The 13,154-nt window shown below is 46.2% G+C and overlaps 1 protein-coding gene across 1 annotated transcript; it reads left to right on the top strand.

Moving 5' to 3' along the window:
* Positions 1–496: 496 nt before the first annotated feature.
* On the top strand, positions 497–12,013 carry SLC19A2 (solute carrier family 19 member 2; the record flags this gene model as incomplete). The annotated part of the gene is made up of 6 exons (XM_079550574.1): positions 497–664; positions 752–1,357; positions 4,355–4,577; positions 10,468–10,660; positions 11,535–11,676; positions 11,888–12,013. The coding sequence occupies 6 exons, from the start codon at positions 497–499 to the stop codon at positions 12,011–12,013; spliced, it is 1,458 nt and encodes a 485-aa protein (XP_079406700.1).
* Positions 12,014–13,154: the final 1,141 nt, after the last annotated feature.

Here is a 13,154-nt window from a genome sequence, read left to right as displayed (position 1 = left end):
CTGAATCGCGTTCTCTAGTGGACTCTCGGTTACTGCCGTTTTGTATACATCTTTTCCTGAACTGATGCATTTTTCTGCTAATTTTTCAACAGGCGGATGAACAGTTTTTGCAGTTTTCTCCATCCTCTCCTCTCTACCGTATTTCCCCTCTTTTCCCGTGCCCGCTCCCGGCCTCAGCCACCTCCCCCCACCGTTTCTCTACCCCAGTTCCCTGCGTCCCCCACTGACCCGCGACCCACGGTTTCGGGACCCCAGAGGCCGGTCGGCCGCGCCGCCCCCACTCCCCCACACACGTGCTCTTCTCCCGCCACAGCCCTCCCACCTCCCTCTTTCCATTGGTCGGCCTGCCCTGGAGAAGGAGGTCTCGTCCAATGAGAAAGCGGTACGCAGTCCCGCCTCCGAAGCGCCAGCGAATGGGCTTTAAGAGCCGCGCGGCGGGCCGGCGGTTGGAGGTGCCTTTGGGGAGGGAGGTGACCTCTCAGCCTCCTGCGCCGGCATGGCGGGGCTGCGGGGGGCCCGGCCCGCGAGGAGTGGCCCCGGCTGCTGCTGGGCTCTGCCCACCGGGCTGCTATGTGCCTACGGCTTCTTTTGCAGTGTGCGGCCCTCGGAGCCCTTTCTCACCCGTTACCTGTTGGGGCCGCACAAAAACCTCACCGAGACGCAGGTACTGGCCTGCTCGGGACCGGGTGCCCACTCTTTATTTCCATTCGCCGTGGGGTGACCGCCGTCTCTTCTCCTCCTCCTTCCTCAGGTGTTCAACGAGATCTACCCGGTGTGGACGTACTCGTACCTGGCACTGCTGTTCCCCGTGTTCCTGGCTACGGACTACCTGCGCTACAAGCCTGTGGTGCTGCTGCAAGGCCTCAGCCTCATCGTCACCTGGTTCTTGCTCCTTTACGCCCAAGGGCTGCGTGCCTTCCAGCTCCTCGAGTTCTTCTATGGGATGGGCACAGCCACAGACATTGCCTACTACTCCTATATCTACAGCGTGGTGGATGTGGATCTGTACCGCAAGGTCACCAGCTACTGCCGCAGTGCCACACTGGTGGGCTACACAGTGGGCTCTGTGTGTGGGCAGCTTCTTGTGTCTCTAGCAGGGTGGTCCCTCTTCAGCCTCAATGTCATCTCCTTGACCTCCATCTCTGTTGCCTTTGGCACAGCGTGGTTCCTGCCGATGCCAAGGAAAAGCCTTTTCTTCCACCATGCCGCCACTCAGCCCTTCAGCTTGGAGATGAAGGTCATGGATTGTAAGAATGGGGCCATCGTGCAGGACCAGCCCGGTGTGCCAAGAGTGCCTGGATGGGAGGATGAGGTCAAAATGCCCTTAAACAGGGAGGGACATTCGGCAGAGAAAAAGGTGAGCTCCATCCTCCGTGCGCCTCATTTATTTGTGTACGCAGGTGCAATATCCAACAGCAAAAAGCATCCCTTCACCTACCCCACTTCCTTAATTATGGCACAGGCAAATCTTTTCCTGGTTTCCTCTTTCTGATTGAGCTTAGTAGGCTGTTCCTTGATTTTTCTGAAGTCACTCTGCACCTATCACAGGGCTTTGGTTAGATCTCTCTGGCTGTCAAATCTCTATCCAGTGTTACAAGGTGTATCTCAGGGTGCTGAAAGTTCTGTGCTCGTCCAAATGCTGTGTTCACTTCTAGATATGCCTGTGACTCTCAGAGGAAAGAAACCGATCTTTCTGTACCCACGTCTTGAACGCTTTTGCTCCTTTGAATATTATGCAAACTGCAGTAATACGCATGTAGCAATTGGTTTCTGTCTTATGATCCTGGAAGGGAACTGCTCCAGGAAGGGAGCTGTGGTAATCCTGGAGAGCATTTACAGACTGGTGCTGGATATTTTGCAGGGGATATCTTTGGTGTTCAGTTTAGTGCATTCTAGTTGTGCACCACAGTTGATGCTAGCAGTGCCCCAGCTGCTGCAGGCCTGTGACCTCCAGCACAGTCAGCGGGGGGGGGGGGGGGGCTCCCAGCTGCAGGCTGTTACACGTGTTTGCAGCTTGTTGAGATGTGTGAGAACCTGTGGTGGCACAGGGTAGACTTGGGGCCCTGAGGAGAGTCAGCACTGCTCCTAGCCGTGAGAAGTCATGCTTCTTTGAGAACAGGGCACAAGGTAGGCGTGTCTGCTGCTTCAGGCAGCTGAGGTGTGATTCATCCTCGCAAGCAAGCCAGTCCCTGGAGTGAGAGGAATGGAGAGTTGGGCTTACATTTATTTAATTTAGAGATGGGTTGTGTTATTCCTGTGTGTGTCGGGGCTGGGGTTTGCTTGCCAACGAGGGAGCTTTATGCCCTAGCAGCCAGGCAGCTGTGGTTTGGGCACAACTTGCGCATACCCCATTGCTGAGTTGGCAAGGGGAAAATGAAATGCTGGATAGAGTCTTTTGTTTTCTTTTCTTAAGGAAGTGATGTATATATCTTTATCTTGCTCTGCCTTCTGTTGAAAAGGAAGGGCAGCATCATGGCACCTCAGTGGTGTTTGCACGTGCTTCTGCAGATTTTCTGCTTTTAGGGCAAGAGTGGCTTTGCTGAGGAGATTAAAAGCAAGAGTATATTTATCCATGTTCTACTTGCCTGAATATTTGTTAAACAGGACTGAAATTCAGTGCCAATAAATGACAGGATTAACATCACCTTTCTGCCCCTTCTATTTATCTGACTCCCACCCCCCACTGCCAGGGACAGGGCTGCTCCAGAACTCGGTGTTGGGGAAGGTGGGGGGGGGGGGGAAGGGGAAGGAATTCAGTACCAGCCTGGGGTTGGGTCACACCAGGTGCCAAAATCTGAGAGGCACTGCTGCCTGGCTGCAGCCTTAATTAAGGTAATGGCAAGCACATTTGATGAATGTACCATTATTTGCACTACCGCTAATGTACAGAAGCACTGCCAGGAGGGATAGGGGGAGGGGCTGATGGGGCCTCTCCTGCTTATCAGGCATAAGTCTGTCAAGATTGCAAATCAGAGTCTGCAGTGTGTGACAGTCACAGCTACTGTTTTTTTCCTGCACCTAACGGCATGCTTTGTGTGCTGACCTCTTCTCACATTGTTCTGATGGACTTTGCAGAAGCAGTGTCTGTGCAGAGTAAGCATCTTGCCTTTGGCAAAGCACTGAAGGGACCATGTACTATTAAATAATGATGCTCAGAAATTGGTGCTACTTTGAGAAGTGTAAAAGGGGAGCTCAGGACAGAGTGAGATCACAGCCTTTATTGGGGATTTCAGTGGAGACATCTCAAAATGAAACTTGTGGTTTGAAGGCAAGCAGTGCTGTGCCATGGCTGTGTGTGCAGAAGTTCACACTGGCAGGTCTCCCTGCAGGGAGTTTCAGCTCATGGGGCTGGTGATGCAGCTGGGATCAGGGTCTTGACTGAATCACATTCCATGTGAATTAACTGCTGCTCGGGCTGATGTGAGAAGGGTGGACTTTGCAAGCAGCTCTGGCTACAAAGTGAATGCGTGCATGCTTCCTCTGCTGATTTGGAACAAAGTGGTGAGGTATGTTATCCCTAAGATTCATTGCTTAAATTTTTTTCTGACCACTTTGTGGGTCTTTTCCTCTTCCTTTTCCATTTTGTGTTCTTTCTAGAAAGATCTGGAAGAGAAAGGTTCACTCCTTCCTCATTCGCTTTGTCAAAGAACTTCTATGTGCAAGAATTGTTGTTTGTGATGGTGTCTGATGGAAGGACATTTCATTCTCTTTGGATCCTCAGACAATATCTCTCTTCTAAGAGCACTGACTGACATTAACAGGGATAGAGAGTGGTGCAATGGTACTGCTTCGTTGAATTCTTAACCCCTGAATGCTAGACTAAGGAAAATTGACTTTTATTTGTGAGGAAAAATATTTTTAAAAATACTGTTACTTGAGTTCTTTCTATGCTGATCCAAATTCAACCAGACTTGCTAGGATTTAATAAATGAGCTGTCAGTGATGCTTTTGCCTTTGAGGAATGACTGACTTCTGATCTTGTTCCCTCAAAGTGGTTGTTGTCCCTAGTCTCTTCTCTCTGTTATCTGTCAGTTGCTCATGTAATGCTTCTGGTAACCAGCAGTTACTGCTCTGTAATGAAAGACAAATAGGGAGGGAGGGTGCTTGTGACTGAGACCTTCCATCCCATGTAAGGAATCAGCACTTACATTGGTTACCTGGTTAGGGCAGGGATCAGCTCCTGGGACCTCTGTGTGATGAGGGATCCTTGTCCATTGCTTGGTGCAACTTGGTGTCTTAAAGTGGTTCTGTTACTCCTCAGTGACCAGACCTCTTGGAAGCTATAATTTTGCAGAGCAGCCTGAAGTATTTATAGACTAACATTTATCTTTCCCTCCCTCTCCAACTTACGCAGGAGCAGAAAGTAGATGCCTTAGAAGTGCTCAAGGATCTCTGGCGGGACTTACTGCAGTGCTATTCCTCTCGGACCATGCTGTGCTGGTCAGTCTGGTGGGCGCTGTCTACCTGTGGCTACTTCCAGGTCATCAACTATGCTCAGGGCCTGTGGGAGATGGTGCTGCCTTCTCAAAGCACAGAGATTTACAATGGTGGTGTGGAGGCAGCCTCAACGCTGCTAGGTAAGCTGCTAATGTAGCTCCTGCTCTGCTGTGAAAAATGTCTTATGTCCCTGAGTGTCACCAAAGCGCACTTTGGACATGTCTTATATTCCCCTATATATGCGGGAGAGGGAATTTTTGCACTTGAGATGAGTCTTCCATGACATGCATGATGCAGTACTCAGCGCTGAGTTTGCTTTGTGAAGCTCTAATTCTTGTAATCCAGTGCATAGGTATTTAAAGGAGCATCCTGAGTCAGTTGTTCTGAAAGACTTGGCAGAAGGCTCCAGGCATCTGGCTGCCCCTTCTTGGCTGCCACTGTAGCTACAGGCTTAAAGCAGTTGGAATGGTTGTTGTTTTAGCCTCTGAAAGCCAGGGTAAAGGTTCTTTACATTTACTGCTTTTTCTCTGGCAGTGTAGGGAACATATGAAAGTTTCCTGTACACATGCAGGGTGCAGTGAATTGCCATATAGTCATTTCAGCACTGTTAAGAAGAAAGGCTACTTAAGATGAAGTGTCTCTTGACTTGAAAGGGCCAAGATGGTCGGTCAGCGCACAAACTTGTCTAATAAGTTGCTTAATACTGTTTCATTATCAGTACTAGCACAATACCTTTTTAATGTAGCTAACTTATCCTTCCAGAGGCTTTTTAGATGTTGCTGTAATATATTCCTTTTCTTTGATGGAACGTTGTTCTAACCATCTCCTATGCACAGTACTTTCTTGGGGGCAGAAGAAATCATGGTATCCCAACAAACAAGCTTGAAATCTGTCTTTGGCATGTTCAGCCCTATCTTGGAGTTTGGTGGGAGGCTCTGTCTGTTTCATAGCTTTAGAAGCTTATCTAATGTGTTAACTGGGTTTGAACCAGTCAGCAACTTAATTCTTGAGTTTTTGACCATTGAGTTTTTGGGCTCGGGTGAACCTGATGAGGTTCAACATGGCGAAGTGCAGAGTTTTGCACTTGGGCCGGAGGAATCCCAGGCGGTCCATACAGACTGGACGGAGTGGTCCTTGAGAGCAGCCCTATGGAGAAGGACCTGGGGGTCTTGATAGATGAAAAACTTAACATGAGTCAACAGTGTGCCCTTGTGGCTTAGAAGGCAAATGGTATCCTGGGCTCTATTGAAAAAGGGGTGGCCAGCAGGGACAGGGAGGTGATTGTCCCCTTCTACTCTGCTCTTGCGAGGCCCCATCTGGAATACTGCATCCAAGTGTGGAGCCCCCAGTACAAAAAAGACAGAGAGCTGTTGGAGAGGGTCCGGAGGAGAGCCACAAAGATTTCAGGGGACTGGAGCACCTCCCCTATGAGGACAGGCTGAGGGAGCTGGGCCTGGAGAAAAGAAGGCTGTGGGGTGACCTCATTGCAGCCTTTCAGTACCTAAAGGGAGCCTACAAACAGGAGGGGAATCAACTCTTTGAAAGGGTAGGTAACTGCAGGATGAGGGGAAATGGTTTTCAGTTGAGGGAGGGAAGATTTAGGTTGGATGTCAGGGGGAAGTTTTTTACAGAGAGAGTGGTGAGGTGCTGGAACAGGCTGCCCAGAGAGGTTGTGGATGCCCCGTCCCTGGAGATGTTTGAGGCCAGGTTGGATGGGGCCCTGGGCAGCCTGTTTTTTATTAAATGTGGAGGTTGGTGGCCCTGCCTGTGGGTGGGGGGGTTGGCGATTCATGATCCTTGAGCTCCCTTCCAATCCTGTGATTCTGACCATTAAAGAGTTTTCTTTGAATGGCACTTAAATAGCATGTGCTGATATGCCTTCACAGCATGATACCGTGGCTCTTATTTTAGTTATTTTTATTTGTCTTCCGCTGCTATCCTGCCTTGGCCTCAGGAGAGAAAATAATTGGTAACAAGCGAAAGAAGTTGCCAGTTCAGTCAGTGTCTGGGTGCAGAAATAACAGGTCACCATCATCTTCTTAATTCAGCTGGAGAATGCTCTGTAAAGTAAGGGCATCTTCAGAGGGAAGCTGTCAGGTTCTGAGATGTCTTTACTAAGCATCTAAGTTTATTGTGTTAAGGGGGTATAATGTAGGGAGATTAAAAAAATAAAAATAAATGGTATAAATGTGGAGGTAATTATTCTTCAAATCTTTGAGATTGAGATCCCATGTGGCCAAGAGGACCAATGGCATCCTGGCCTGCATTAGAAATACTGTAGCCAGGAGGAATGGGGAGGTGATCACCCCCCTGTACTCAGCTCTGGTGAGGCTGCACCTTGTCTACTGTGTTCAGTTTTGGGCCACTCACTACAAGAAAGACGTTGAGGCCCTGGAACATGCCCTGAGAAGGGCAACAAAACTGGTGAGGGATTTGGGAGCACAAATCTTATGAGGAGCAGCTGAGGGAGCGGGGATTGTTCAGTCTGGACAAGAGGAGGCTCAGGGGAGACCTCATTGCACTCTACAACTTTCTGAAGGGAGGTTGTGATGAGGAGAGGTTTGGCCTCTTCTCCCAGGCAAAAAAAAACAGGACCTGAGGCACAAGTTGTGCCAGAGGAAATTAGAAATAAAGATAAACTTTTTCTCTCAGAGTGGACAGGCATTGGAATAGCCTGCCCAGGGAGGTGGTGGAGTTGCTGGCAGTGCTCAAGAGGTGTCTGGATGAGGAGCTGCGAGATATGGGTCAGTGCTTGTGGTAGCAGTGGTAATGGGAGCAGGGTTGGACTAGATGATCTTATAGGTCCTTTCCAACCTTATGGTTCTATGATTCTATGCTTATCAAATTCTGTAAACAAATCCTGGCCTTAAAAAAGGTAGTTTCACTCAACTCAGGCAAAGCTACACTTTTTTTTTTTTTTTTTTTCTCCTCTCTGATATCTTTTCTGCAAAGGGCTGAGTCATTTTGGGAGATGCTTTCAGAAAATGAATTAGCTTCTCTCTTGGAACCACTCATAAAAGAGAACCAAAAAATTCTTCTGCTTAACACAAACTAAGTACTTGGAACAAGTGAAGATTAGTAATCTCAACTGAAAGCTTTCAGTAACCTAGACAGTGGGATTGAGTGCACCCTCAGAGAGAGTGCAGGTGACACCAAGCCGAGTGATATGACAGAATGGAAGGATGCCATCCAGAGAGACCTGGACAAGCTGGAAAGGCAGGAGGGTGTGAACCTAATGAGTTTCAATAAGGCCAGGTGCAAGAGGCGTTGCACTTGGGTCAGAGTGATCTCAAGTATGTATACGGACTGAGAGAAGAACTCAGAGTAGCATTGAGGAGAAAGATTTGAGGGTCTTGGTGGATGAAAAACTGGACAAATATGTGCTTGCAGCCTGAAAGGCCAACTGTATCCGTGGGCTACACCAGAAGAGGGGTAGCTAGCAGCATGAGGGAAGTGATTGTCCCCCACTGCCCTGCCCTCATGAGGCCCCATCTGGAATAGTGCATCCAGGGCCATGAAGTCCTGAAGGCTGGAGCAGCTTTCTTGCAAAGACAAGCTAAGAAAGCTGGGCTTGTTCACCCTGGGGAAGAGAAGACTCTGGAGACCTCTTTGTATCCTTCTAGCACTTGAGAAGCATTTATAATCAAGAGGAAGGCAAACTTTTTCCATGGTTTGATAGTGATGGAACAATAGGGAATGGTTTTCAACTAAAAGAGGGGAGATCTAGATTAGATGTTGGGAGAAGGTTTTTACTCAGAGGGTGGTAAGGCACTGGCGCAAGCTCAGAAGTTATAGATGCCCCATTCCTAGAGGTGTTTAAAGCCAGGCTGAACATGACCTTGGGCAACCTGATTTAGTGTCTGATTTGGTGGTTTGCAGCTGCCTACATCAGGAGAGTTCGAACTAGATGATCTACAAAATGATCTTTTGCAATCCAAGCCATTCTGTGATTTTTATGTATAATAGGACTAGAGGAATCTGAGATGATCATCTAATAACCTGACTTTCTAGGCAGTAATGCATATGCTCTCACTTCTGTTTTCCAGTTTGAATGTATTTATGAGCAGTGTATTTCTGACTTCACATAAAGGCTATGTTTTTGACGAAGGCTTCTCATTTTGGCCTATCTGTAGATGTTCTTTACCATGGGCCAGTGCTGCCAAGCTTTTGTACGTATTTTTTAGTACATTTGAGCTCATCTCACTGGCCCCTCTTTGCACCAACTTTGTGTCATATCTGATTTGAGTTGCTTTCTTCTTGAAGATGGATGGATAGATGGATGGACCAGAACAGCACTCAGCTTTATTCAAGGAGTCCTTGATCCTGTAGAAGAACATGAATGCACTTCTCTCTCTTTACCAGAAATCTCTGTCCTGGTGCATCCCAGATTTCATCTGCCGTTGTCATGGATCTTAGTCATCCTGTGATCAGTTATGAGCAGTGTCTGTTTACCTTCACGTAACATGCTGCTGCTATCCCTGTCTGTACATGTGCTGCTCTGCAGAAGGATTTGAATAGAGCATGGTGACTCGTGTCTCTCATTTCCTGTCCTGTGTGACATAAATATTATTCTTTCTAGTCAGGTCAACTGACCATTTAGCCAAATCTATGCGGTTTCTTAGGGTTGTGGCAGACCTTCATCAGGCTGGGATGTGAAAACACTGGATCAGCTATATGTGTCTAATTGCTGGACACAGGTTGTATATATTATAATCAGGTACTGGACTGGTATAACCTTGAGCATTATTGAAAATACAACTTTGAGTTGTTCCTAGATCCCCAGAATGAGACACTGAATGCCTCCTCCCAAATATCAAAATTAATGAGATGATGGAAAGAAGACTCTAGGACCTAGCTTCTTTTTGCATATTAGTGTTTCTCTGCTAGGGAGAGCCGGGCTTTCAGAGAGCAAAATGTCAGTCAGGTAGTATCACAGCAGGCACTGGGAAGAAGAGTTTTGGTTGGGGTGAATATGTTCTTTCTCCAAGGCAAAAAGAACTACCTTTTCTAGTCTGCAAGATTATTGTGAGATCTGACAGGATTGCAGACTTATGCCCTGACAAAAAGAGCCTCTGTGTTTTGAGATTTTTCTAAGAGAACAGTCCAGTTCAGCTACAAAGCCTAGATGTTGCAGTGTAGCACTTCTGTACGGTGATCAAATGCTGAATACAATCCTGTTTTTCAGAGCTTTCCAGTAAGCCTCCCTTTATCAGTATGCTGTTTGTCTAGTTCTAGCAGCAGTATTACAATATTGGTTGCTCTTTCACTTGTTTGCAAAACAAAGCCTATTTTGAATAGGAATTTTCTTGTAATAGATATCTTGGCTTCTTAGTAGTTACAGCTGTGACAGTGCATGAAATGCACCTTGCCTGCAGTTTGAGAAGTGCATATTTCATGCTACCCATCTTGGGATCTGTCTTGTTCCAGCTCCACTTTTCTAAAATCCAGCAGGATCTACAGACCTGTTCTAGTTATAAAAGGATTTTTTGTGCACAGTCAGTGGTAAGATTTTCTTTTTTATGGCCTCAATAGTTTGTAATGAAATTTTGTCATTTTAGATCTGAGTTTGATCCCATGCTCTCACTTAATGAGCCCAGTGGGAAGATGACAGTAAGTGTAAGTTTTCCTGCCTCCTAAATGAGAGTTCTAGCAGCTGCCTGTCAAAGTAGGTATACACCCAGTGAATGCAGACCCTGAAGCACCACAGCACTCTTAACAGGGTGCTTCTGTAAAGCAGTGTTTACATTTCTGTTGCCTACTTGACAACACTTCTATGATCAGAGCAACTATGTTCTGAGTCACGAGGTTGCTGTGCTTATGAAGCCAGGCAGGAGATTTCAGTAGGAGTCATCTCACTGACCTATTTTGTTTTTCCCCATTAGCATAAATAGGAGCTTAGATTTGCTAAGGTGTGTGCATAAGTATCTTCCACTTCACTTGTGTTTAGGTAGTAGAGGCCATACGACTAATACTGTGTCCAAATTGTTCCAAGTGCAGTAACTAATAGTTATGCTTTCCTTCCCTTCACAGGAGCTGTTGCAGTATTTGCTGTGGGTCATATAAAAACATCCTGGGCCATGTGGGGTGAAGTGGCACTTGCCCTGTTCTCCTTTCTTATTGCTGCTGCTGTATATATTATGAACACTGTTCACAACATCTGGGTGTGCTATGCATCTTATGTTGTCTTCAGAATTATTTACATGCTGCTAATCACAATAGCAACGTAAGTGTATATTTTTTTTTTAATGTAAATTACTCTCAAGACTATAACTGATGTGAAAGCTGACCGATTTTCTATGTAAGCAGTGTCTCACCTTGATTCAGGAAATCTGTTGCAAGGGTTTGTGTTCTGATTCAAGTTGGAAACTGTGACACAGCGGTGTGTATTTTGCTGGAAGTGTGCCCAAGCTCAAATGGCTTTATTTAAAAAAATATTTTTAAATATTTAAAAATATATTTTTCTGAATGTTTAAATATTAGATTGCCCTGGCAAGAAGCACTATTTCTGTAAACAGGGCGGGGGTGAAGTGTTAGCCACGAGGAGAGGACAATACTTTATCCATATTATGGGGTCAGTTTTCCCTGACATATACTGGAGAAGACTTCTTCAGTGTTACCTCCTTGCTTTTAGGAGGTAAACACAGCTGTTGTTGAGCTTATACCCAGTGCTGTGTGACAGCCCAGGTACTTTGGAGGGGAGATGGTGAAACTGGTAACTGCAAAGGGATCCTGAACTCCTGTTCAGGATTGTGCAGGAGGTCATGGCCCACACTGAGGTAGGTTGATGCTTAGAGGTTGCCAGCAGTTTTTGAGATTAGAGGGCATTGTACCTGTTCAGACTGCATCAGACAGAGCTGCTTCAATAAGACTGAAACCCACAAGCTTCCCAAAGTATCTGTAGCTTTTTATATGTCTCTGGAGTCTCCACTAGTCTGATCCTATTTAGACAAGTATACTACCAGTGCAAGCTAATTTAGCTGTAGAGAACATGTAGCTCCTCCGTTGCCTAGTCATCTTATACAGAGATGTTCCTCCTAGTCTTATGTTTCCCTTCTTCTTCCCCATCTTTATGTTTCTGTCCATCCCTGTCTCTCCAGGTTTCAGATTGCTACAAATCTCAGTGTGGAGCGGTATGCTCTGGTGTTTGGGGTCAACACATTCATTGCCTTAGCACTTCAGACTTTACTCACATTAATTGTCGTGGATGCCAGTGGGCTTGGATTGGACATCTTCACTCAGGTTTGACAGACTTTTTTCTTTACTGATGGGAGGGAGGAATGCAAAACTAGGCTATGAAGTCTCTCAGCTACTGGTTTCTGGGGCAAGGGTTTGCTGATAAAGAAATGCTTACTAATTCCTGATCTTTAAGAATAAGGAAGCTCATGAATTAACCTTTTTACATGTTTAGCAATTGTTTTGTTTAGTCACTTTTTCCTTCTCTTCTCTGCAGTTCATGATTTATGCATCGTATTTTGCGGCTATCTCGCTGGTGTTTTTGGGCAGTGGTTTATACAGTATTATGAGAGCCCACAGAAGACAAGAGCGGGTGCGAAGCAGGTCTCCTGAAAGCTGTTAGTGCACTACATGAAGACTGTGTGGCTACATATGAAGACAGAGGTCTGTTTTTAATCTCTGCCTTTTCTTCCCAAGGCAGTCATCTTGATGGTACTTGATCCATATTTATACTATATTAGTAGTACACTTTAAAAGGTAAATGTATTAGGTCTTACGTAAGTAAGAACAAATATCTTCTTTCTAAAATGCCTTTTGTTCTTCTGTTGCATGTTTGGGATGCACGATGAAGAACAAATTTCAAAAAAAATGAAAGCCTTGGGACGTTTTAGTCTAAGGCTGTGCATCTGGAGGCTGCTGTAGGAAAGGCAGCTTTAGGATTGCCTGGTCAGCCACTACTCTTGTTGTTAAGATGCTGCTGCATAAATGATGTGTTCAAAGACATCTTTCTGCAGAGACTTGGGCCCAGGAGAGGCGGTGGCCTTAGGCCTGTGCTCTGCAGCATGGTTCTCACAGTGCCTGCCCTGTGATGCTGGTTACTTTGTTTTGAGGTCTCTGACACTAAGATTTCTGCATACGCACATGCTTCCTTCAGCTGTTTGTACTGTTTCTGCTGCTTGTCTCCTATCTCTGCTGTCAGATTTTTACTATAGCTGATAGTTTTGCCTCTCCAAAAGCCTAACTGTGTCCTGGGGCAACTTGTGGCAGCCCTGAATTGCTCTCAGTGATGCTACTTCTGCTGTGAAGGCCTGTGCCCAAGGGAATGTAAAGCTGTAGGGGAGCCCAAGAGGGATCCATTTTCAAGTGGACTAGGTGCTAGTCTGCAGAACCACTTGATGTCCTTGCCTTTGTCCTCTAGGGTTGCAGATTCTTGCAATTGTATGAGTCACTGATTCATAACCCTGATGGCTGGGCTATCTCAGTGGGATGGTGGATATGAGTGCATCATCGGAGGAGGAAGGTGACTTGCAAGATTTTAGACTGTTCTGTGTAACCTCAGAATTGTGACTGCCATTACTGTATTTACTTCAGTTACTGTATTTAACAGAATGAACTCTTGAGGTCTTGAGAAATACTGATTACTGCTCTGTCACTCCTTCCCATTTTAAAGCACCTTTGTTTCTGGTGGGTCTGCATCACTAGTTCTGCCTCATTTTTCCACTTAAGCAAAAAGAAAAGAATATTTGTGGGAGAAATGTTTTATT

The sequence above is a fragment of the Tetrao urogallus genome (assembly GCF_951394365.1).
Source record: "Tetrao urogallus genome assembly, chromosome: 1".
Taxonomy (NCBI): Eukaryota; Metazoa; Chordata; class Aves; order Galliformes; family Phasianidae; genus Tetrao; species Tetrao urogallus.
The sequence above is the reverse complement of the archived record's forward strand: the minus strand, read 5'-3'. Positions and strand labels throughout refer to the sequence as shown.